Source organism: Pogonomyrmex barbatus, unplaced genomic scaffold, assembly GCF_055798465.1.
Source record: "Pogonomyrmex barbatus isolate J1 unplaced genomic scaffold, ASM5579846v1 scaffold3, whole genome shotgun sequence".
NCBI classification, from domain to species: domain Eukaryota; kingdom Metazoa; phylum Arthropoda; class Insecta; order Hymenoptera; family Formicidae; genus Pogonomyrmex; species Pogonomyrmex barbatus.
The window spans coordinates 22,411,429-22,434,736 of record NW_028297127.1 but is presented as its reverse complement, the minus strand read 5'-3'; the positions used below and the strand labels follow the sequence as shown (position 1 = coordinate 22,434,736).

General features: G+C 35.9%; 2 protein-coding genes and 1 long non-coding RNA gene across 9 annotated transcripts in view; all 3 read right to left on the bottom strand.

Annotated features, from left to right (window-relative positions):
- The window catches only part of rols (zinc-RING finger and ankyrin repeat domain-containing protein rolling pebbles), a 32,571-nt gene extending 16,676 nt beyond the window's left edge, over positions 1–15,895 (bottom strand). Inside the window, exons 1-2 of one of the 7 annotated variants that reach the window (XM_011645930.3) lie at positions 15,111–15,895; positions 9,375–9,532 (exon numbers count right to left, since the gene is read on the bottom strand). In XM_011645930.3, coding sequence (XP_011644232.2) covers positions 9,375–9,471 — 97 coding nt within the window. In that variant the 5' untranslated portion in view covers positions 9,472–9,532; positions 15,111–15,895. Of the gene's footprint in view, positions 1–399; positions 2,071–2,100; positions 3,212–4,272; positions 4,415–9,374; positions 9,533–15,110 lie in introns of those variants that run through there. The other 6 variants (XM_011645924.3, XM_011645925.3, XM_011645928.3 and 3 more) reach the window with 6 other exon arrangements.
- Positions 15,896–16,453: 558 nt separating this feature from the next.
- On the bottom strand, positions 16,454–18,041 carry LOC148936166 (uncharacterized). Its single transcript, XR_016139935.1, has 2 exons — positions 17,801–18,041; positions 16,454–17,630 (listed from the first exon to the last, which is right to left on the bottom strand). It is a non-coding gene; the product is annotated as an uncharacterized LOC148936166 (long non-coding RNA).
- Positions 18,042–20,467: 2,426 nt separating this feature from the next.
- Ddrgk1 (DDRGK domain containing 1) lies at positions 20,468–22,717 on the bottom strand. Its single transcript, XM_011645922.3, has 2 exons — positions 22,294–22,717; positions 20,468–21,996 (listed from the first exon to the last, which is right to left on the bottom strand). Exons 1-2 carry the CDS (start codon positions 22,364–22,366, stop codon positions 21,206–21,208), a joined length of 864 nt encoding a protein of 287 aa, XP_011644224.1. The 5' UTR covers positions 22,367–22,717; the 3' UTR covers positions 20,468–21,205.
- Positions 22,718–23,308: the final 591 nt, after the last annotated feature.

Sequence of the window (23,308 nt, the reverse complement as noted above, 5' to 3'; positions counted from 1 at the left end):
AAATATACATGTTAACTCTAAATTCTAAAAATAAAGTATACTTTAGGCGATCTTTTTATTTTGTGAAAGCTTTCATATATACAACATTTGAAAATATATGCCACGATAAATTTGAAAATGAAAACTTGCTATTTTTAGAATATACTAGTCGAACTAAATATAAAATATAAGACTTGTAATGTTACGCATATATATTATATTTACGCAAATTTATATATTTTATATATTTATACATTTTTTTTTTCTAAAGAATCTTCAATCTTTAAAAAGATTAATTGTAAATAATATTCGAGGACACAAATAACTTTTAACGTTGTAAATTGCAAATGAATAACACTAGGAATAAATTCTATATAAAAAAGAAAAATAATGTGAAGCATAAAATATTTAGTCGCTTACCGAGTACGGAGAGGCTAAGACCGGAGTTGGGGCGAGGCGATCTATCGGGGGGCGCCATGTCGCTCCTTTTCTCTTTCCTTTTTCACACTCTTCTCTGCCGTACAAGTGTCTCTTTCTTACTCTCTTTCAGGTGCAGATTTTAATTCGACAGAGATCCTTGCACGACACATTGCACGATACATTGCACCGAGTAAAATAATACACTCGAATCACGTGACACATATCCATAAGCTGGAATAGCAGTTGAGCAGTTGAGCGAGTTGTGTGAGTAGTAAATCGGTAAATAGTAGTACGACTAACGGAGAATCGGAGCGTGCACCTGACGGCTTGACGGGTCTCGATGGTCTCGATGGTCTCGATGGTCTCGATGGTCTCGATGGTCTCGGTGATCTCAGTGATCTCGATCTCGTCGATTTGCGGTTACTCACGGTTACTCACGGTTACTCACGGCTACTATGGAATCATACCTCGCGCGCATACACAACGATTAATAGCAAAGCCACGAAATTTTATTGAGACTTTCGATGTATCTCGCGTCGCACTCATCCTCTTTTTTCTACCTTCCTTTTATTCTATCTGTTTGTTTTTTTTTTTTTTTCAAATTCTTTCACTTTTCTCTGCAAAACGTTAAACGAACATACGAGCGCGCAAGCACGCGCGATCGAGGTTCGCGACGCACTGACACTGACCAGCACCGACTATCCCACTCTCGTGAGTGGCCCTGAGTTGGCTGAGCGCAGCGCGAATGCGCGAAACAGCAAAGTAAAAAAATACGAAGCAACGAAGCGCAGCGCAACGCGCAACGCGCAACGCGCAACGTGCAACGCGGCTGAGCGCTCAGCGCGGCGCGGTGGCCGTTCGCCCACGTGACGCTTACCGTCTGGCTCGGCTGATTGGCCAGCAAGGCGGACACTGGCAAACACTGACAGGCACCGGCAGACCGCGGCCGATTAGTTCATTGCTGTTCACTGCATTCACCGGCTTGATCGAGCTAGTGGCCGCAATGGCTTGCCGTGACTGCTCCGACTTTGCCGATCTTCACGATCGTTCTCTCACAACGAGCTTTCTCTCTCTCTCTCTCTCTCTCTCTCTCTCTCTCTGTCGCTGCGTCCTTTTCCTTATTTTTCATCCTGGAGCTGCGCACGCGCGTCCGCTAGCCGCATTCGGAGATTCTTCTGATCTCGCGTCTTATACACATAGGAAACATGACTCTTACTTCTATATAAACTACTTCCTGATAGGCGATAAAACATGCCGTTTTGTCAATCGATATCATTAAACTTGTCATGTATGTAACGTTTTCCGTGTACAAAAGAAAAGAAATAAGTTAAGCGAAAAACTGGACCATGAGGGAAATTGAAAGACAGGATAAATTTCTCGTTTGTGACGTTATTTCTTTTTTAATTTTTTTAATATACAAGATATGAAATGTAATGAGCAAGAAAAGAAGAAAATTATTTTATTTTTCACGTATGTCGATAGGTGGTATTCGTTCGTATTTAAAATAAGTCTGATGATCGCGACAGATAGTATACCTAATAGATAGGATACCTAATAGAAAGGATACCCAACGAGCTTCCTTAAGTTCCTCGTGCAACAAGTGCATTCGTACTCTCTAAGTTCGCATTTAACGTTTATACTTGCGAAATATTACTTTCTACTTTCACATCCCAGCCTAATATATGATCTTGATGTACGCACCACAATTTTTTTTCTTTGCATCGGAAGGTCATCGGAAGTCCGCGGGAATCTCATCCAGGGATCATGCCAAACGACTTCGATGATTGTAGCAAAGAAAGAGAAAAGACACATCAAGAAAGTTAGTGTGCATTCACGGAAGATATTCTATCTTTGATTTAACTGGCGATAGTGAGAGTAAATGCCGCCAAATGGCCATGTGATCGTATCGTTCTCAGATAGTCTATCTTTTTAACGTTATCCTCTTAATATTTACTCCTCTCATTTCAGTGAAATTGGCGAACTTGACGAATTAAAAGGTTGAAATCGATATGCTGCGTGCATTGATTTTACAGTTTTATCAACCTTCTTAGCTTTCTATACGTCAGAATTATTATTTATTCGCATCGATTCGCATAAAAAGATATAATGATAAATTCCAAGATTTTATGAAAAATTCTATTCAAATGTACTTTGTACTTGGAAGTCATTTTGCATTTGCATTTCAAATTTTGTCTTTGCAACGAAAATTGTCTAAATCTAAAAATAGAAAAAGAGAACAAAAGTAAAAGTTTAATAGAGCAAAGGAGATTTATTACTTAGAGTATTATTATTTAGAGTGGCATTTTTTCAAGTGATTTTTTTCAATTTCTTATTCGCCAAAAGTCTATATCGGGGAACGGTAATAATCAGCCAGTAAACATCATCAGATCATATTTACTACGACATTATTATTGCCGGTAATGACTAATTTAAATACAACGCACACATGAATCCTGATAAAATATAAATTTCCTATATTGTAGGTATTAAAATGTATTAATTTTATTCGTTGAAAATGAGGAAGAACATCCCGTCACATATGTTACAACTAGAGTGCCCATTTTCAAAATTCAAAATAAGCAACAATATGAATGATCGAATAAAATTATTCGATCGAGAAACGAATGTTTTGGAGCGATAAGAAAAACAGGTCACTCGAGATATTTAAAAAATATATTTGAGAACAAAGTAAGCTCGTGAGGACAAACAGGACATCAACGGTTATATCAATGATAAAAATTAGTCAACGTTGTACAAATTTTTTTTTCTGATGCGCAAAATCGAGCGACATCGAACGTTGTTTTTACCAAGCGTGATATATTTTCACCAAGATTCGGGAAAACACAGAATGAGAATTATCGAATCGACGCAGTTGACTCTGCGGCTCGTCGACGTGCGAACGTATATAGATGTATATCGCGTTGCACCTTTCTACGTGGGCTAGAGTGCAGCGGATGCGGGTGGGCGGACCGGGATCCCGAGTCTACCGTCTATCGTCGGTCGTCGGTGGCGCGATCCAGACAGGCGAGGCTTACGTTGAAATGAGCATCGGTAATTAAACGAGCACCTCGTTTGACAGACTCGGCAGGAAAGCATTAAAAACAATAACGACGACGACGACGACGACGACGACGACGACGACGACGACGACGACGACGACAATTCGGCCATTCGTCACACGCTTCGTTCACGCTTTGCTCTTGCATTGCTGCTCCAAGCAGCCGAGCCATTTCAAGTGTAAGTCGCAAAGATAGATAATAGTCTTCTTATACGTTATTGCGATTTGAATATTTCAAACGCTGCGACTACTTGAGAAATCTTGAAAATTAATAAAATTAAATTGATTAGCTTGGAAATCACTTCTGAATGCTCCACATTTGTAAAACAAAAGATAAATTTGAAACTTTGATCAGTAATACAGAAATCGAAGCACTAATTGGAAAATTGGATTTGGAATCAAGTTCGAATAAAACTTTTCTAATCGTCACAACAATACGGTGATACGTTGTACGTATCGTGGTAAAGCACAGAAGACTCGTGGTGCTTCGACAAGTAGTATGTTGCAAGAGGACACCTTATACGGATCTTGAGGTTCGGTCTCAAGAGCAAAAAGAACCGTTGCGTCGTGCGGCACTGCACAACACGCGTTTGGTGAATCTTACCGACATGTATCATCGGAATACCAATCTCACGTTCGGTGTTTACCGTTTATGAGAAAATCTACTCGCTTCTTCTTAACAATTTTTCATACTACAATTTACATAATTTATACATGTGTAGAAGAATGTGAATTTATATAGAATGTGAATTTTGTGAAATTAGAAATTCACGTTCCGCGTATGATATAGCGTTTTCACATTTAATTTTACTTACGTGCTTTTAAAAATCATCTCTGGGTTTATCTGCAACGATATAGAACATGTAGAATGATCGATGTGTCATGTTGAACTGTATTTTACAAGAGCGAAAATTATTCGCGTTAGTTGTAGCTCGACTGGCATATTAGGTACAATTGGATGTGTGGGCAACGTTAAACGTTAAATCGTTCCGCTAATCGTCACGATAGGAGACGATGTGACAAGATTACTCGCCCACGACTGTGTGTTTCCTGTAAGACCGACGAAAACACGCGTATTACATGCGCGTGTTCTCGTCGGTCATAACTGCGGATTAAATAATAATGAAAATGATTAAGCAACGTAATGTGACGAATTCAAATTCAAGTCCCCGATAATTGTTTGCAACATAATTATTTCTCTCATAATTCAAACTAGCGATAATAACCAATTATTATCGTCAATTTGCGTCAGATCGCGGTCAGATAAAGATATATCCATCGACAAAAAGAAGAAGAAACGTAATCGTCAACGTTATCTCCTCTTGCGCTATATTTTGAAAGTTTATAAATCGCAGCGACCAACCACGACGGATGAACAGACGAACAGGTGCATTAAATCAGCCATGCGTTTATAACTTACTAATAAACGTCTTAGGTGCAACCACGAGATTTCTCTTGCACTGAGAACGTTTACCATATTTTTAACACGATGGTGTTAATAATAAATATGAAAATCGAATGTCGTGGATAATCATAAAAATAACCATATAATCATATATAACTATAAAAAGTCAAAAAGTTCATCTTTAATTTCTATCATTGACATACATTTTAATACATCTTTAATACATTTACTTTAATACATACATAGTATGTATTAAATTTTATAGATATAGATATTGATTAATATAACAAATTATTCATTTTTCTAAGAAATAGCTTTAATTTCAATCTTAATCTTTTATATTTCTCTCGTTTCTAGAAATAAAAACAGAGAAGAGGAAATAGAAATAAAAAATTTTTCATTTCTGGTACCTACTGTTTCATGACAGATTTTTCATGACACATCACAGATTTGCGATAAATCCGTATTAAATGTTTTCAAGTACGTTTTATCGCTTCAACTTTACTCACTCACGAATATCTTATCAAAGAGGAACATAGTGTTATGCCCGCGCGAGTCTTCTGCGGCCGTTTGGAGTAGAAGCGAAGCGGTTTTAGCGGTTGTTTACGAAGTACGGCGGTGACTCGTGGCGTACAGACGTGTGTCCGCAAAATTCTTGTTGTTGATTAGTTTGAATAAAGCCTACATACGTATTTTATTAAACGGCGTTGTTTATTGCCGAGCGCGGCTTTCTCGCGGAACGCGCGTTAAGAGAGCGTCAGCGGACCGCCGCGGACGTAATAATATGTTTGTTTGGAGTTTATATTACGATCTCTTTACGCATCTTTATCGCTATATACACAACCTTAATGAATCCGCTGTCCGGTAAATAATAAAATTGTTTCATTCTCGTAATTGCATGAACTAGCACGTTAACAGTTTAAATCACCAACTTTCGTGTCGACAAATGATCCATGTATTTCATATTAATAATGTGATTTCCGCGAAAATTATAAACTGTATATACATTGAGAGAATTTCACGTGTCATTTCCACGTTTCCATTTTCATGCTATTCGCTACCAAAGCCTATAAATTATAATCTGAAATGATCAGATCTTTGGTTACAGCTATTTAATATATCCCAAGCTAATTGAATCAAAATTGAATGAAAAAAGTCACTTGGCAGAATGTATATACAGTTGTATATACACTGTGACAGAGAGGGAGAGAGAGAATTTCGAGATAATTTTTAATACGCAACACTTTAATAAAACAATAATTTTCTTCTTATAAATATATTTGAATTAATATATTTTCTCGATTCTTGAGAAACGCAATTTGACTTGAGAAACATATATTTGACATTCCTAACTCACGGTCTAAGAAATAAAACGGTCGAATAATCTCTTCCTCTCCAGAAGAGGGTTAATCATAGAAAGGGAACACGAAAAAATTTCTCTGAACCCGTCATTCAACAGGTAAACATTCCGAGGAATGTACTCTCTTGCTTGGACACCTCTCTTTCTCTCCCTAAATCTAAATGCCTCTTTCAGGAAGCGTTCATCGAAATGGTTCTACAAGCTTAGAATCAGTGGAAAATGGAACTGAGAATTGAAGATTTGATAAAGAAGAGATATATAGATATTAAAGATAAATATTTTATCAAAGAAAGATCTATAATTTTGTAAATTTCCACGGGTAGAAATTTGACATTTACAAAATAGATGCATCGTTTTTTTTTTTTTAATTAAAAATTATTAATTTTATTTATAAATTATCCAATTCCAAATTATCCAAGTTAAATTAAAAATAATCGATACAGATGCGTCGATAAAAGAGCTTAATAATAAATTTTTCTCTATTTTTGTTCGTAAAGAGTTTCTCGTGCCAGCGTTCGCTATTCACTAGCACAACTGCGCAGGATAGTTTGAGGATCTTCTCGTACCGCGGAGAATCAACGGACTAATAACGCAGGGTATCTTGTTCGCCCACGTATTAACATGCATTCACATACGAATTGCACTTACATACGTGTGCGCGATTTTACGCGTGTGTAGAACGAGCAAGCAGTAGGGATGCGCGAGGGCGCAAAGGCGCGAGGGGCGTATACCGGTTTCTCTCTGGTCTGTTACATTCACACACCGGTCAACCGAACGCGTATTAAGTCTGTCGTTGTATAACGTAAGCACGCGGCGAACGACGCGACGTGCCCTCTCCACAACGTCGAGGACAATTATGATGAGAGATCACTGGCTATTCACGTAGTTCCGATACGAATGCGCCAATGCGCCAATTCCGATTCACATTCAAGACATGCTCATCACGTGTCTAATATGTCGAATTGAGACCCGGACTTGCTTCTCTTCCTCGAATCTTATGCGTAAACTTATGTATTTGTGGTGACAGTGAAAGAAGAGGCGATAATCATCTTTAAACATTTGCAAGAGATTCGCGAAAATTCCACGCCTTTATACATAAACTATTATCTAACGTTATCACACGTGCGTTGTCGGTATCTTGAAAATAATTTTAATAATTTCGACGAGTCACCATCCTTTACTATGCTTTTTTTTTTCTTTGTTGCCAAGTGTCATTAAACTCTTCTATCAAAGTGAGTCAGTCTCTTTCTCATGTTAGTTAGAGAGGCACACCGAGAGAAATTCACAAATTCAGTAATATCCTCGCATTCGCCCTCGCCCACTCGAACTACGCCGCGATATTCTCGACTACTCCCCAGAAGGTTCATTCATTCGTTCGTATCCTTTCATTCAATGCCTGACTACACTTGAATCGTGATATACCGACTCATATACCGACGCGACGGGACGAATACGAGAGCAGAATACGAGTACGAGCGAGCTCGTACTCTCGTAGATAGCCATGCGCGCGTGCACGTGCCATGCGCGCGTATCGTGTTCGGAAATACATACGTCATGTGCGTACGCATCAGAGCTCGTGTATACGTACGCTTTACGTCTTACGATTATTCTCTTGAGGGGAGTGTTTCGCCCTACGTTCTATCGTTCTCCCGGCAATTGTTCGCTTATCTGCCAATTCATTTCCTGTCTCGTTCAACAGTCAGAGATGTTAAATCGACGACACGTTAAATCCTCAAAGACTTTTCGCAGAATCCGTCACATGTATTTTGAGAGTAAAAATGAGAAAACGTTTCGTTGTAAGAAATGTGTGATGGATAAATAGATAGACATAGACGGAGAGAGAGAGAGAGAGAGAGAGAGAGAGAGAGAGAGGGGGGGGGGGAGAGGGAGAGAGTTAAAACCGGCCTCGTTCGATCGGCAATTGGTTGGTTGTGATTGGTGTACCATCAAGAAAAGATTGATTACCATTTCACATGCGCACTTGTACTCTCGTATACACTGAAATAAATATACGTAATCCGTAACGATGTCGTGATTGTAACGAATCTGAAAGTTATTAATTACGTTATTTCTCGTTGGGAGGGATAATAAAAGGAATTTTTAATCAAAAAATATCAAAAAATTTGATTATCGAATTGTTGTAAAATCGCTATGTAGTAAGTCTGCTAAAAATAGTAGCATGTGATATAAATATTTGGTTATATAAATATTTGAATTTATTTCATATTTTAGATACTTAGCACTTAAGGTACTTAGCCGCTTCCGAATAATGATTATGATTTATTTCAGTTGTTAATTACGTTGATTGCATCGTCGTCACATTTGCCTGTGATGCTCTTCCGACAAATAAATATAAACTGTATGCGATATTTGTATTACGATAATAATTAAAAGACAAACGAATAAATATACAGATAGTTAAATACATTCGAACAATTTTTTCCTTCTCCGAGTACGGATATATAAGATATATGTATAGAATTTACTCCGAATGTGTGGAAATAAGAAAAACTTTATAACTGTCGTCATACGATGAAATATTAAAAATATTAAACTTATTAAATATTAACTTATGTATGTAGACGTATTGCGTATTTCCAAAAATGGAATTGGATGCTTCTTTCAGAGTTACATGTACATCTTACACCCACATGTACAATATCCACGTGTACATTACGATCTCTTTGCATACAAATTCGGAAGTGGCGTAGGTGCTCTGACTCATTGTCAGAATTTCTCGTGTTCGGACATTCTCGATTTTCAATCACTCATTTTCAATTTCCGCTTGACTCGATCAGTAATGCTTAATGATATATACGTATCATTCGTACACATGTTATTTTTGCTTTGCCTTTAAACACACATCTTTATTATTGGACTAATCGATTGATTTTCCTAACTAACAATAAGAATTATTTAAATATTATGCGTAATTTCTTTTCCAAGTAAAATAAGATAAACAAATTCTGATGGTATTCGAATCTTGTCATTTACTAATTACTAATTCACATTAACTATACTTATACCCACAGTTTTTATGTCCCGTGTTAAGAATGGGCGTACAGAATACGTTTATTAATAAATAAGAAACAAGATATCCAAACTTTTACATACGATATAGGAATTTTTGAAATAAATTTTTTAATAATTACCATTTTTGTAAACTTCCTCGTTGACTAAAGTTTCCTCATCGTCAGTGTCAGGTCCAAGGGACACTGGAGTGTATACAATCGAGTCTCTCGATCTCATCTTTTCTCTCTCCCACCTCAATTGGACGAGTCTCTTGTTTTATAGTACATTCGGTAACGAACTGAAATACAAAAGTACAGTTATGAGTTAAGATAACAACACAACTCGATAGATTGGATTCTGGATTGAATTTGTTTTGAAGTTGTGAACTGAAATACAAAGCACAATTTTGTCATTGTTTTTATTTTTATTGCGACACAAAAAATTCTAATTTCTCTCGAAAAAATAAAAATTTTGATTTGAAAGAATTATAAATTATTGTAAGCAGCGTTTATGTAGTACAATGGAATTTGCTGGCACAATGAAGGAGTTTGCGTCCGAGTTTAAAGCAATAGCGGCAAAACACACATGCGCGCTAAAATTTTAGATTCGCGTGACTACTGGATGACTCGGAATGCCAAATATAGCAAGCGTAGGGATTTCCGCGACATTTTCTTGAAAACTGCTTCTCGTATCATCTCGTATCATCAACGACAAATAAATATCGATTAAATAAGTCGATGCATCAACAATTTGACTATTTACCGCTTGTATCTTGAGAAGAGTCTTTCTTGTTGGATTTCCGTCAAGTGTAAATTAAATGCGATGCGCAGAATAGTTCAATTCTAGATTCAAATTATTCGAAATATAAATACGTCGCAAATAAGCCAACTTTGCTAATATTATTACGCGATGTAACATCGTATAATTTGATTTCACTCAATTTTCAGTATTAAAAATGTAGTACGAGATAATTATTCTGCGAAGTACAGGATGGATCCGTTGAAAAGTGACTTCATCTAGCGTACTAAATGTCTCTCCAATAGATAGGAGTATCTTTCTGTAGCGCTAGTGACCTCAATTTCATATTTTACATGGTTATTTGGAAGTTTATTTGTTGCAAGTCATACTCGTTGCATCGTATGACATTTTTAAGCTTCAAAAAATCACATTTTTTACAATTTTGGGCAAAATTTAAAAATTTGGAATAAAAATAGAAAAGCGTTACTTATTAGATACGTTACGATGAATATAAGGAATAGAAGGAAGGAATATTTTAATTTTAATTAGCAACCCACGCATTTATTATCATCTCTCTCTTTCCATCTAAATAATCACACGGATTTTATATAAAGCAAATTCGACATGCGTTGTGTTCGAAATGCCTTTGTGATCGAAATGTCTATCTTAAATGGAAACCAAAATCTAATTTCGGTTTCAATTTTCATTTTAAATATTCACATTTGTCCAACTCTTTTGCGTTTCATCAAAAGATACTTGTCTGTTTTAGGAAGTTACTTTGGAAGCTAAAGACATCGACAAGAAGTACACGTTCACGGAAGTATCTAAATTTAATTGAAATACATCGATCGCGCATATATCAATTCTATACTGAGAAAAAAATGCTGAATCAAAAACTGAATCAAAATGTTGAATCAACCGCATAGATGAATTGGAAGTAATTTTATTAATTCAATGACATTATTAATGAAACAGTATAACATGCTCTTGTTTTAATAATCAAGATCTTCGTTTCATTAATAATAATTAGACTAATGCTGTTGATTCAACAGCATTTTTTTCTCAGTGTAGATTTACCATTTCGTCTCAATTTATCTTCCTTATGTTAGGAAAAGACAATTACAATTAGTAATTTTTGCATTTTCTCTTGAGAATTCTTCTGTTTGGAACCTACTAAAGTTTAATGTTAATCAATAACCAGCAATATCACAAAATATTTCTTGTAATGCCACATTCGCATCGAATCTTTTTTTCATTTTTGTAATCCCATAACAACTGGTTCCTTGATTCCTCGGTTTAACGTATGTGGTTCCTGTTCAGATTCAGGATACACGGGAGTTATTTCGGGAGGCACGAACGCGCCGTCGCGTCTCGACGTATCGGTAGACGCCGTCATTCTTCTGGGATTTCATCACCGAGCGAAAGATCGTCTCTGGGAATGCGTCGCATCCCAGTTGATACCATCGGTCGATGCGAGACTTTCGTTTCGCACATTGCACGCGATTGCATAGAGAGAGAGAGAGAGAGAGAGAGAGAGAGAGAGAAACGCAACTCTTTTTTAAATAAATATGTACGCGTCATGTAACAATAAATATGTTTCCAAGATGTTCTTGATGTTTCCAGAGAACACTATTATCGTAATTATCGTTATACAAATCATGTAGAATATCAAATTTGAGAAGAGCGAATAAAGACACAAGGTTTGCGTAGAGAAATAATGTTTTTTTGTCTACAAGTGCATATATGTCTCCTCGTCTCTTCTATATTCATCTAGTACGGCGACGGATGCGGTTTCTCTCATCCTATGGTTGAGACGACCACGCCTTTATGTTCGCAGGGGGTCCCAGATATACTTGGAACAAAGGGGACGAAAAAGAAACGAGATCTCTTAGCGGAGATCTTTGCCTGTGTAATTCTTTCAAAATCTTGCCAAAGTATATAGTTTGTATTTTTCAGATTCACATGATATCCAATTTTATATAATCACGTATGTGAAAATAAATCGCACAAAATATTTCCGTACAATAACGAAAAACAACGGGATGTTATCGGGATAAATATAGTCGAAAAATTGAATGTTTAAATCAATGTTGAAATCAATTGATTAATTAATGTCAACCATAGAGTTATTGTATTATACGTAAATATAATTTCGGTATTTTAATGTTTGATAAAATCACAGATTTAAAAAAGAATATGTAATCTTCTGCATTGGCTCTGTTGCATTCTCCCGTAAATGATAAGGTTTGCGATAAACTGTTTTTAAGAATCTCTCTCTACATTTCCTGAAAATTTCTCTTACCGCTTACTTCACAACTTTTTAAACAATATTTGTTTCTATAAGATTATAATCAGAAGAAAAGAGACAAATAAGTTGCATCTTTTTCACAACTCTTTTACAACTATCGAAACAAAAGTTTTCGTAGAATAAGATACCTACGATATGACGCGTGCAATCATGGTGGTCGATCGATCTATCGATTACAATCCATTATTCAAATAAACCCATGTTAAAAACCAAGTCGCGGATATATAACGAATTAAAGTAATTAAGTCGCGCAACAAGATAATTTGTATGCCGACAATAAGAATAAAGAGTAACGTGGGATAATTTTCACGCCGACAGGATATGTCAGCATCCGTTTTACTTTAGATCCTGTCAAAAAGCTTTCACACGATGTGAAACTGAGTATCAGTACGCGGTAATGAAGCTTAGTAGCTGAGAGTATCACGCTCTTGTGTTACGTCCGCAGAAACGTATAGATACATTTCATATAGGTATAACCAGAGGGACATAAATTTTTTCTCTTTTTTCTCAAAATTAACAGCAAAAATGTAACCCGCCTCAGGCAAAGGGCGGGTTGAACGACCGCGCGACGAGCTTTCCGCGACATCTCGACTGGGTATCCCGATTCGGAATATCTCATGTCAAGAGGGATTGTACCCCTCAATGACTGTACGTCTCCAGTTGATTTCCCCTAACTGGAGATGCCTCGTTCAAAAATTCTCTCCTTTTTTTTCAAGCCGTGTTCGCACGTGTCATCCTACATCCTATAATACAAATCGATTCGAAGATTCTTCAATCGAAAGTTGAGAGATTTTGTACAAAGATTGAATCTTATTACTGTACATGATTTGTGCGCATTTTTTATTTTTTATTTGAAATGTTGATCACAGAGACAAAAATCATGTCTTTACGTCCAGCTGTTAGTTAAAGACAATTTTGCAACTTAATTTTAAACAAAATCCGCCTCTGCGATTCATGCGCTATTAAGTAGAGCTATTCGTTACGCTATTCGTTAGCAATTTATACGATTCATTGTCAGTTGCATCGTTCATCGCAACTTTATTCTTGGCACACATTCTGAAAGATCAACCGCCAACAATTAAATTATTTCTAATCGAAAGAGTTCACATAAAATTGAAAGCTTTGTTCACCCATTTTATTATAATCTTATCAATGGTCTTCCCCTCATCTCTCTTAAATCTGTCCTATTTACAAAATCGTGCGCTGCACGCAATGCAAGGCATGTGCGTGCACGATGATAAACATGTGAGTGTGCGGCTGCACGGAAAGACACATATCGAAATTTAGAAAATATTCTTCGATCAATTATTTAGATATTTCCTTTTTTGCGTTTGCTCCTTCTCGCATCGCAGAATCGCGCATGTCGAATATTCTTACAATAGGTCATATACCGTATTATTAAGAAAGGTTATTAAGAAATCGTTAAATGATGACATTGGATGACATGTAAAATGCGTAATACGACGAATAGTATTTTCTTTCGCAAAGAATAATGACGATTGATCTCTCAAGTCGCATAAAAGTATTGTCGCATAAAAGTTGTATCCCATTGTCAGCAATTCCGATGATATTTTGTTCGCGTGAAGAAAGAACGTTAAATGAACGTTAAATAGTCACACTTCCGAGGGTACTCGGAAATCGAAAACGAAGCTGCACGAGCGCAACGAAGCGCACAGCTTTCCGGCTGCACGCGAGAGGGTAGCTCTACGTCTCTCCGCGCCTTGACCCTCCCGGATGACTGTTGAACGTTGACAAAAATAGCGTCGCGACGGCGTTACACACCTACGGCTGATCGCACCAACGAGACATCCCTCGTCCCTCGAGAAATCATACCGCGCCCAGCGAGAAAGCTCTAATACTTCCGGCCTGAAGCCAGGCATTCACCTTGGACCGCAATTTGAGATGTCTGTCTATACATTCCAAATTGAAATCAAACCGGGGAATAAGAGACACATTAAATTCATAATTTAATCTATAAAGCACAAGAAACCGAGAATCGATACGATATCTTGGATTATCCATGCTAATCACGCCGTATCGCGACAAGTTGATTTTTTCCTTTTTCTCACGCAGAATTCCCAACATTTTACGTGGAATTTTAATCGAGCATAAAGAGAAAGCGTATATATGCGATATCCAAGTGCCTACGCCAGTACACTTGTAACTAATTTCGTATTGTAACTCGTATGCGTGGAGGAAACCTGGCGTTAGTAATAACCGATCTGCGCGAAAAATTCGCAGATTTTAATCTTGTCATAAATCTCAAGTTATTACGCAGGTGTCGTTTTTACATTAGAACATGATCGTATCTAAGTCTTGTACATCACCTCTCGTAGATAGGGAACGTGGTATTTGAAACGGTAAACTTAGATCATCCGAGTTACGCCTTAGTATAATGATTGTGAAACATCGAACATTTAAAACTATGTCACATTATTAGATCTTCAAAATCTAATAATTTCATTAAATGCGTATGTATTATGTATCTCTTGCGCATAATTGCCTTTCTTATTTACAAGTTTTTATTTATCAATCAAGAGGCTTGAGATCGATTAATTTTATTGTCATCGTTCTCTCCTTTTGCATAATTTTAATATATATATATATATATATATATATATATATATATATATATATATAAGGCTTTCCACAATGTAATTAATATTTTTATCTGCTCCTTTTCTTTTCTCTTGTGTAAAATGTTCTCCCGCGAGAGCAAGAATTTAACTAGAATTTAAGAATTACATTTCGTTATCTATTGCGCATTCACAAGTTGGTTTGCTAATCACATTATTGACCACGAGAAATCGTAGCGCGAGTGAAAACTCACCGGTATGTCCCAGCCTCGAAATAGCAGCGGCGTCGGGCGGCTGTCGACTCTTTGCGAGATTTTTACGTTCCACGCGTGCACGACGACACTTTTCTAGTTTTCTTTTCCTTTGATCTCTTCGTCGCGAATGCACTTGGAGAATATCGTCGTAGAACGATGTAATAGAACAACGTAGAACGAATGAAACGAGATGATTGAAGACGCGAAGCTCGAAAAATTAAATTTGAGGTTGCCCGCGAAAACAATTCGGACGATCGATCTTGATAATTTAAATAAATAATTAGGAAATAATAAATAAATAAATAAATAAGTAGGTCATCCGAATATACATAGAGAGATTTACAGAGAGATGTACGTCAGGGGTATCCGCGGGCAGCTTGCGCTCGAGCCCTCTTGTTTCTTCCGACTTCCGAACGAATCGACGCACTCCGACCGACTACATCGCGCGTTGCGCCCTGCTGCATCCTGCTGCGCCCTGCTGCGCCCTGCGCCGACTCTCGATTTGCTCTCGAGAGGCGAGAAAAAGCTTGTGCGAGTAAGCGTACGACTTTTTTTTCGTTTTCTTTCCTACTTTTTTCACACACCTCTTCGGTGAACTCTCCAACTTGTTAGTTCAATTTTATTACTTTGAAAAACAATGGATGGAATCTTACTTTTTCTGACGCGTCGTGCTAATCATGATGATGGATTAATGTTCATCGAAATACTGAAAAATATCGATATTTCATATTTCGTTTCGACACACATATACAAGGGTTAAACTATATATAAAGTATTAAAAATTCATCTAGTTGTTTTAACTCTATCATAACTATATAGTATATATATATATATATATATATATATATATATATATATATATATAAATTACTATGAGAATTACTACGACTATTAGCATAAAAAATCAATCTATTATCTTCCTATTACGAGATATTGATTGTTAAAAGGGAAAGATTTTTATTCGATTGGATGAGTTATTTTATAAAAATAGTCCTTGATATATCAACAATTTCTACACTTTTTCAGAAAACAAATATATTTCGGTCATTAATGGATTCATCCTTGTCTCTTTGGGAGAAAATGTTTTCATGATTATAACATCGCTCTCTCTAGTCGCGATGCGTGCGTTTCCTTTTCTTCTTTTACATAACCGGAGGAACTATGGGTGTATTGTTGTCTTTTTTTATTCTTGTCTTTATTTCTTCTAATTCAAAACTTTTTAAGTCTTTTTAAGTCTTTTAAGTCTTTTCAAGTCGAAAAAAGGATCTCGTTAGATAATCTTTCGACAGACATTTTATTATTTTCATTTTATCTCTTTGTCTTATAATAATCAGCAGATATCATTATTTTTTTTGCTCTATGAATTTGTGAGATATATTTGCTAATAGTCATAAAGATTGACGACACAGTTTAAATAAATAATCAAGATAATGACGACGTCACTTTTTTCAGCAACATGACATTTATGCTTAATATTTGATTGTTTCAATGCAATCTTTATTTCATAGCTCCAAGCACCTAAAACTCATATAATATGTATATGTCCCCATATATACTCAATACCGCGTGCGACCATAAAATTAGAAGCAAGACAGAATTACACCTTAAGAAGCGTGTGTGTTCCGAGAAAGATTTCTCCGAACTATTATCATCGTTATTGCAGATTAAATATTTTCGCTGCCTTAATCACGTCTTTGAAATACTGTTGTCTACGGAAGAATCGAAGCGATCATTAAAGAATGACAAATTTGCGATTCAGTTATTTACACGAGATAATGCCACGTTTTTTTTATATTGCTGTCGAGAAGACAGTTTGCTGCAGTAGCGTAACTTGACAAATTATCAAAGAACGACTATACAATTGGAAAATCTTTTTCTTTTTTTTTTTAACCATTCTCACATTTTTCAATATATATATATAACGCACATAACGGAAGCCAATAAAATTTCAATATATAACTTCAAGATTCAATTATAAATATCGCAAATCGATAAACGGTTTATACGCCTATGGCGAAGATCTTTCATATGTGTCGTGATATATAGATCCTTATTTTTTTATCGCAATTGAATTAATTGCGATAAAAATATAAATTCGGATTAGAGTGTCTTACAAGCTTACAGATTAGCAAGCTACAAGAGGCATTAGCAAGTTACGCTACTGATTGAACAATTGTAATCAATATTACTTGAGACTCGATTGATGACTGAATCATAAGTAAGAGGTATAATTCACGTGAAATAATCTATGTTCTAAATGTTCTCGCTCGAAAAACATCTTGCATCTCGCTTGACTCTGTAACGTTCGTGAATTTATTACATGTGATATCGTATAGCGAGAATATATCCTGTTGAAAGGTAGATTAGCATATATGCATGTCGACAAAGTTCTCCTTATTTTTAAAGATCGCTCCCCAAGATCCGTATTTATCATTTCTTCTTGATGATTGTTGCTGATTATGTTGTTGCTGTTGCTGCTGTTGTTGTTGTCTCGGCAATATATATTTCTCCTTGTCTTTCCTACAATAAAACATAACTATTCTTTATATTTCCAATCTCTCGTTTAATATACTTTATATAATAATATACTTTATAACATTTTATTAGCAAATATTGCATTTGATAACCGATTCACGATAAAATTTACAATTTTATCGCTCTCTACTAATAACTATAAATATTATACGTACTTAATTTCTTGATAAGGTCCTTTAATTGTAGAATCGTTTATATTGGTATATACCATTTTTCTGTTCGTTTGTGAATCTGAGCTAAACAATTCAATCCTTTTTATTCCAGTTTTTAAATCGAAGTTTTAGTCGAAGCAATCTGCCTTAATGATGAGCAATAGCTCGGAGATAGATTATTAAATTTACTCTTGAATAGCACCTGAGAATTTGGTCGCCGCAAAAAATTTCCGATCACTTTATGGCTGCAAAGAGAGGGCGGGAAGGAGGGGGGAGGGAGAGAGAGAGAGAGAGAGAGAGAGAGGGGGGGGGGGGGAGAGAGACCGTGTACATTTTATTCCAGCGTATTTAAATACGTATATTTTCTCATATGAAAAATGTGTTAATACATTCATTACTTACTCTATGGTACGTGATGTAAATGAACTAGGACTAATAATTCAAGTCGATTTCCAGCGTTGCCTCGTCGACTTCCTTTGCGCGTTCCAAGATTTTTGGCTAGCCTGCACAAAATAGCAATAAGATGAAAGATGAAATTATGAAATAGAAATGAAGATTATATTTAAAGCAGTTACATATTAGTCATCGAGTTAACCAGATATAAAGAAAAGATATTTTTAAAATATTTATGTGCGTGTCTTTTTCTTCCTCAATCTTACAATTTTTACAATTTCTTCAACGAATTGCATTTATTTTTCTAATTTTTTTCCATTACCAAGATACAAAAAGTTTACAAAAGTATTAACGAATTTAATGTTAAAATTATATATATCAAGTTTACCTTCATATTCTTATTTTTCCTTTTTCTAATTTTCTCTTTATTTTCTTTCTATTCTTGTGGAAAGGATTGATTTAAAGAATTGATCGGTGTAAAGAACACTCTTTTTTTATGCAATTTTTACATTTATCATTTACCTGACGCTGGGTAAGAATGTCGGGGAGTTGCCTTGACAATCTAAAATCTTGCACCTCATCGACACATAAATCTTAACGATCACTGCAAAATTTAGGTCTCGATCCAGTAAATCTCAATCAAGATTTCACGTTAATTTAACGTACGCCTTTCCCGTTAAATGAGATAGATCTAACAAAGATAGCGAACAAACTGCGGAATCTCGAAATTTCGAAACGAACGTACGCGGAAGCCTCCAGAAAGACTGCTGGTTCTCCGTCGATTTTGCTGCTCTTACATATAGCCTCCGACATTCTCCCTTCCTTACTCTTTGACCATTCGAGTGGGGATACCGTGACTACTACATAATGATAGATATTCGATAATTATATTGATTAATTGTTTTGTTAATTGCACTATAAATGTACATCAGAGACTGGAAATTAACAAGAAATTATTTTACTGCTGACATGTTGAAAATAACACGCGACCGTAGACTTGTTTGAAAAAAAAAAAAAAAAAAATTGATATTATGCTCGAAACTCTACTTTGCAAACGGATACATGATATGCATCGATCTTAATTTTTTCTTTTTTCTTTTTTTTTCAAAAATGACATCTTCTCTTTGTGCCAGTAATTATTGACCAGTTTTTTGGAATCGCGAATCATATCTGTTACCTTAAGAGAGTAGAGGAAACGTAGATTTATTTGCATTAATGGAACATTTGACGCATTTATTAATAATTCATAAAGTCACTAAGATCTTATAATATCTCCAACAGTAATCGTTTCTCCAATAGTAATCTAGTTTATAATTCTCGTTAATCTCTCGTTTATTTCTTCTATCTCTAAAGCAACTACGTATCGTTTATGATTATATGCGAGCTGTGAGTTTGCTATTAAAGTGAAAGACTCGCCTAAAAGGCTTGCAACTTCTAAGCTTAATAATTGAAAAAAAAACCGATTATATCGAATATATAACTCATATATATAACTCATTTTGAAATAAGTATACTTGTAGTAATTTAGATAATAATTTATTTACTATTAAGAAATGGATGAAAAGATCACAATATAAAGTAGATTAGTAAGAATGTTTTTTGATTTTCTCAGCAAGATACGTTGTTCTTTTTCCAAGCGATAAAATTTACGTGTAGGACATATATATATATTTATATATATTTATAAACAAAAAAAAACTTTGGCGTTCCGAGCAGCAAAGAATATCGTTTGAAATGTGTTTCGCGAAAATCTCCATCATCCTTTTTTTGTTATCAGACTCGCATAGTGACATAAAAACAAGAGATAATACATTCGCAGTGAGGAGTCTAATTGTAAGAACAGTCAAGTTCACGCACGGACGTTGTTTTTTAATTTTTATACACTTGGGCGTGCACGAACTAACGGAATTTATTCGCATGTATTCGTTTCTGTTTCTATGCTTGCAAGAATATCGCTGAGATTCGGATAATCCTCCTTTCTCTTTTTCTCTATAATGTTCAAAGAAATATTTCTCGGATAGCGTAGAGATTTTTTACCCTGTCGATAATCCGATTGAATTTGCTTCTTCTCGAAGATTAAGAAAAAAACGCTTGAGAAAATAAACTCTATTAACGCCATTCTCATATGTATAAATATATAGTAAATATTATAACACTGATGATTTTTTTTAATCAAATATATTTATATAGTGGAAATTATGAAGGAGAGTGATCAAGAAAGGAGAATGATCAGAGGCGGAAAAAGAACATTATAAAACCGGATATCATAATTCTCAATATCTTGGTTACATGCGCGATATATTTTTTATTTTCGCGACGAAGCAATCGCGTTAATGTCGTGCTGACTGCGGAATAAATTATACATTCTCAGGGGAAAATAAGAATCGTCGCGTGTAGTTGTTGCAGCTTAAGGTAAACTAGAATCTGATGCAACATTGATTCCACATGTCGTCAGGACGCACATCGCGTCGTAAAATTCCTTCCTGTCGCCCCATACCGCGTTAGATATCAAAGGTTCAGCGAAAGTGAAATATCGCACGATTATCGTTTCAATTAGTTAAAAATATGAAAATATCAAGTAGTATGCATAAACCGAAAATGTTTTAGTGTCTTCCACCGCATCGTGTTTATCCCTCCTCTATTCATGCTAATTTTATTTCTTGAGAATTACATTCCTATTTAAAATTAAAGAGATAGCCTCCAGAGCAAAGATGTCATAATTAATTTTTATAGTCTTATTCTCTTAGAGAACTTTTTTGAAAAAAAAAAAAAGGAAGATTTAAAAAGTCATTTGACAACTAACAAGGGTTACCAGTGGTTAAGCCATACAAAACCATGAAATGAAAAGGTTAACGGTTAGGAAAAATTAATATTCAGGAATGATTCAGCTCTTATTATACTCGACATAACAAATCTATATTATAAATAGAAATTATTAAATATACTATATATAATAATTGTATTCATTTAGCAGTGTTGTAATCGGTATGAAGTATGTACAACAAGAACTCTTATCTAACTAGCTGAAACACTATGGCTCTGTACAGAAATCAAATTGATCAGACTATTTGAATTTTCAGCTAGTTCGGTAATACTAACTCGACCACGTTGTTGCACAAATCTAGCAACAGCTTCAAGCTCATCTTCAGATATATAAATAAACTTTCCTCTATCATCAATTACACCAGTCAAATTACCATTAGCTTGCAGTTGTTGAATTCTTTCTATTACATTAGCTGTCTTTAGTCCAAAATGTGCAGCTAGATCTTCTAAAACTAATACTTTGTTTCGCTTTATATATGCAAGAAATTCTTGTAATAAGTTCTCCTCGCCATCTTTGCTTTCTTGTTGATAACCTTCTTCCTCGATACTAAAAGCTTCCTTCATCCTTAAATATTCTTCATATTCTTGCTTTTCTTTTTCCTCTCTGGCTTTCTTTTCTGCTTCTTCCTCTCGAAGTTGCTGGGCATGTTCCTTCTCAACCTGTTTATCCCTTTCCTCTTGCAAAAGTTGTTCTCGTTTTTTACGTTCTTCTCTCTCTCGTTCAGCTGCCTCTCTTTGGATCTTCTTTTCAGCTTTAGCTGCTAGCTTTGCTCGTTTTTTCGCTCCTATCTTATGATCTGGCAATTCTGCTTTGTCTGCTCCATCTTGGTCGTTATCGTAGTCAACTTGTCTGTCATTCTCCTCGGGTGGGCAATTAGCATTTCCTTGCATGCGACGTCTAACATTTCTTACAGCGCCTACTCTTCTTAATCGTCCAACTTGCGCAACACCATCCTGAGTGTTGGCTCGTACTTTCCGCGTAGCTAGAGACAAAAATTGCTTGTTTATCGCTGTTTGTAATAACTCTCTTCGGGCAAAAGAGTTAAGATATTTTAAATATTTTCTATTTCTATTAATTTTTTGCAAATATAATTCATTGATTCAATTAAACTTTGACAATAAGCATTGTCCGATTGATAGAAACAGCCGTGTTTCAGGTTCGCTACTTGGAAGTTAAACGACAGAGTCATAATTCAGGAGAAATTGTACAAATCTCTTCGAAACGAATTTTGATTTATAAAGCAGATTATTATGAATATACCAACGTATCGGATTTCTACCTTGTAAAAAAGTGATACATATGGTAATTAGTACGATCGCTGCGATGATTAATGTCAACAAATAGATATCCATTCTCGAAAAGGATCTCGACTAGAATGGATCTCGTAAAAAATTCGATAAACAAGAATCATGGAGCAATTATGAGCAGTTGTGACTTGTGAATCGATGATCGATGACGAATTGACGGCACAATTTCATGGATCCGCAATGCAGACGGCAGCAGGCGTGCGATAAAACGATAAAAGCATAGAAAAACGTCACGACAAGAGTGTGCGAGAAATCGCGGAGAAATCCCACTTCAACTCATTGTCGATTATATCGATAAGATATGTATTATCGATATAATCGATAGCACGCGCTTGATTGTTGCGAACACGAATCGGTCAAGAGGTGAACTAGGCGTCCGATACTGGTAGTTGCCGATGGTGGTGTCACTCATGGGCATAGAGAACGCAAAGCAATGCAGATCGATATTGGTATATACTACGTGGCCACATCCATTTTCCGATACTGCCGATAAAATCGTAAAAAATTCTGAAAAATTCTGAAAAATTATTTATAATTCTCTTCTATATCAAGAGTTTGTGACGTAATACAAACACGGATTAAAATACAATTTTATCGGGAGTGGACGTAGTACCAATATATAATATAAATGAACGTACTGACGATAGTGTACAGAGAGTTTTGACGGTCCCATAAAAAAGGCCGGGGTGGCCTCTCTCAGACTTCTCTCTGGTCATGGTGTAAGACCGGCTGCACACAGGACGCGGCAACGCGAGGGTGACACCCGTTTGACCACGTCCCGATTGACCGCTAGCCACTCACAAAGTCTAGAATTTTTCCATTGTTCAAGCGCTGTGAGTGGCTAGTGGTCAATCGGGACATGGTCAAACGGGTGTCACCCGCAACGCGACAACGCGGCAGCCTATGTGCAGCCGGCCTAAGAAGAAAGGTGAAAGGTGATCATTCCGATGAATGTGCAGGTCAAAGGTAGTGGGGGATAATCAACCA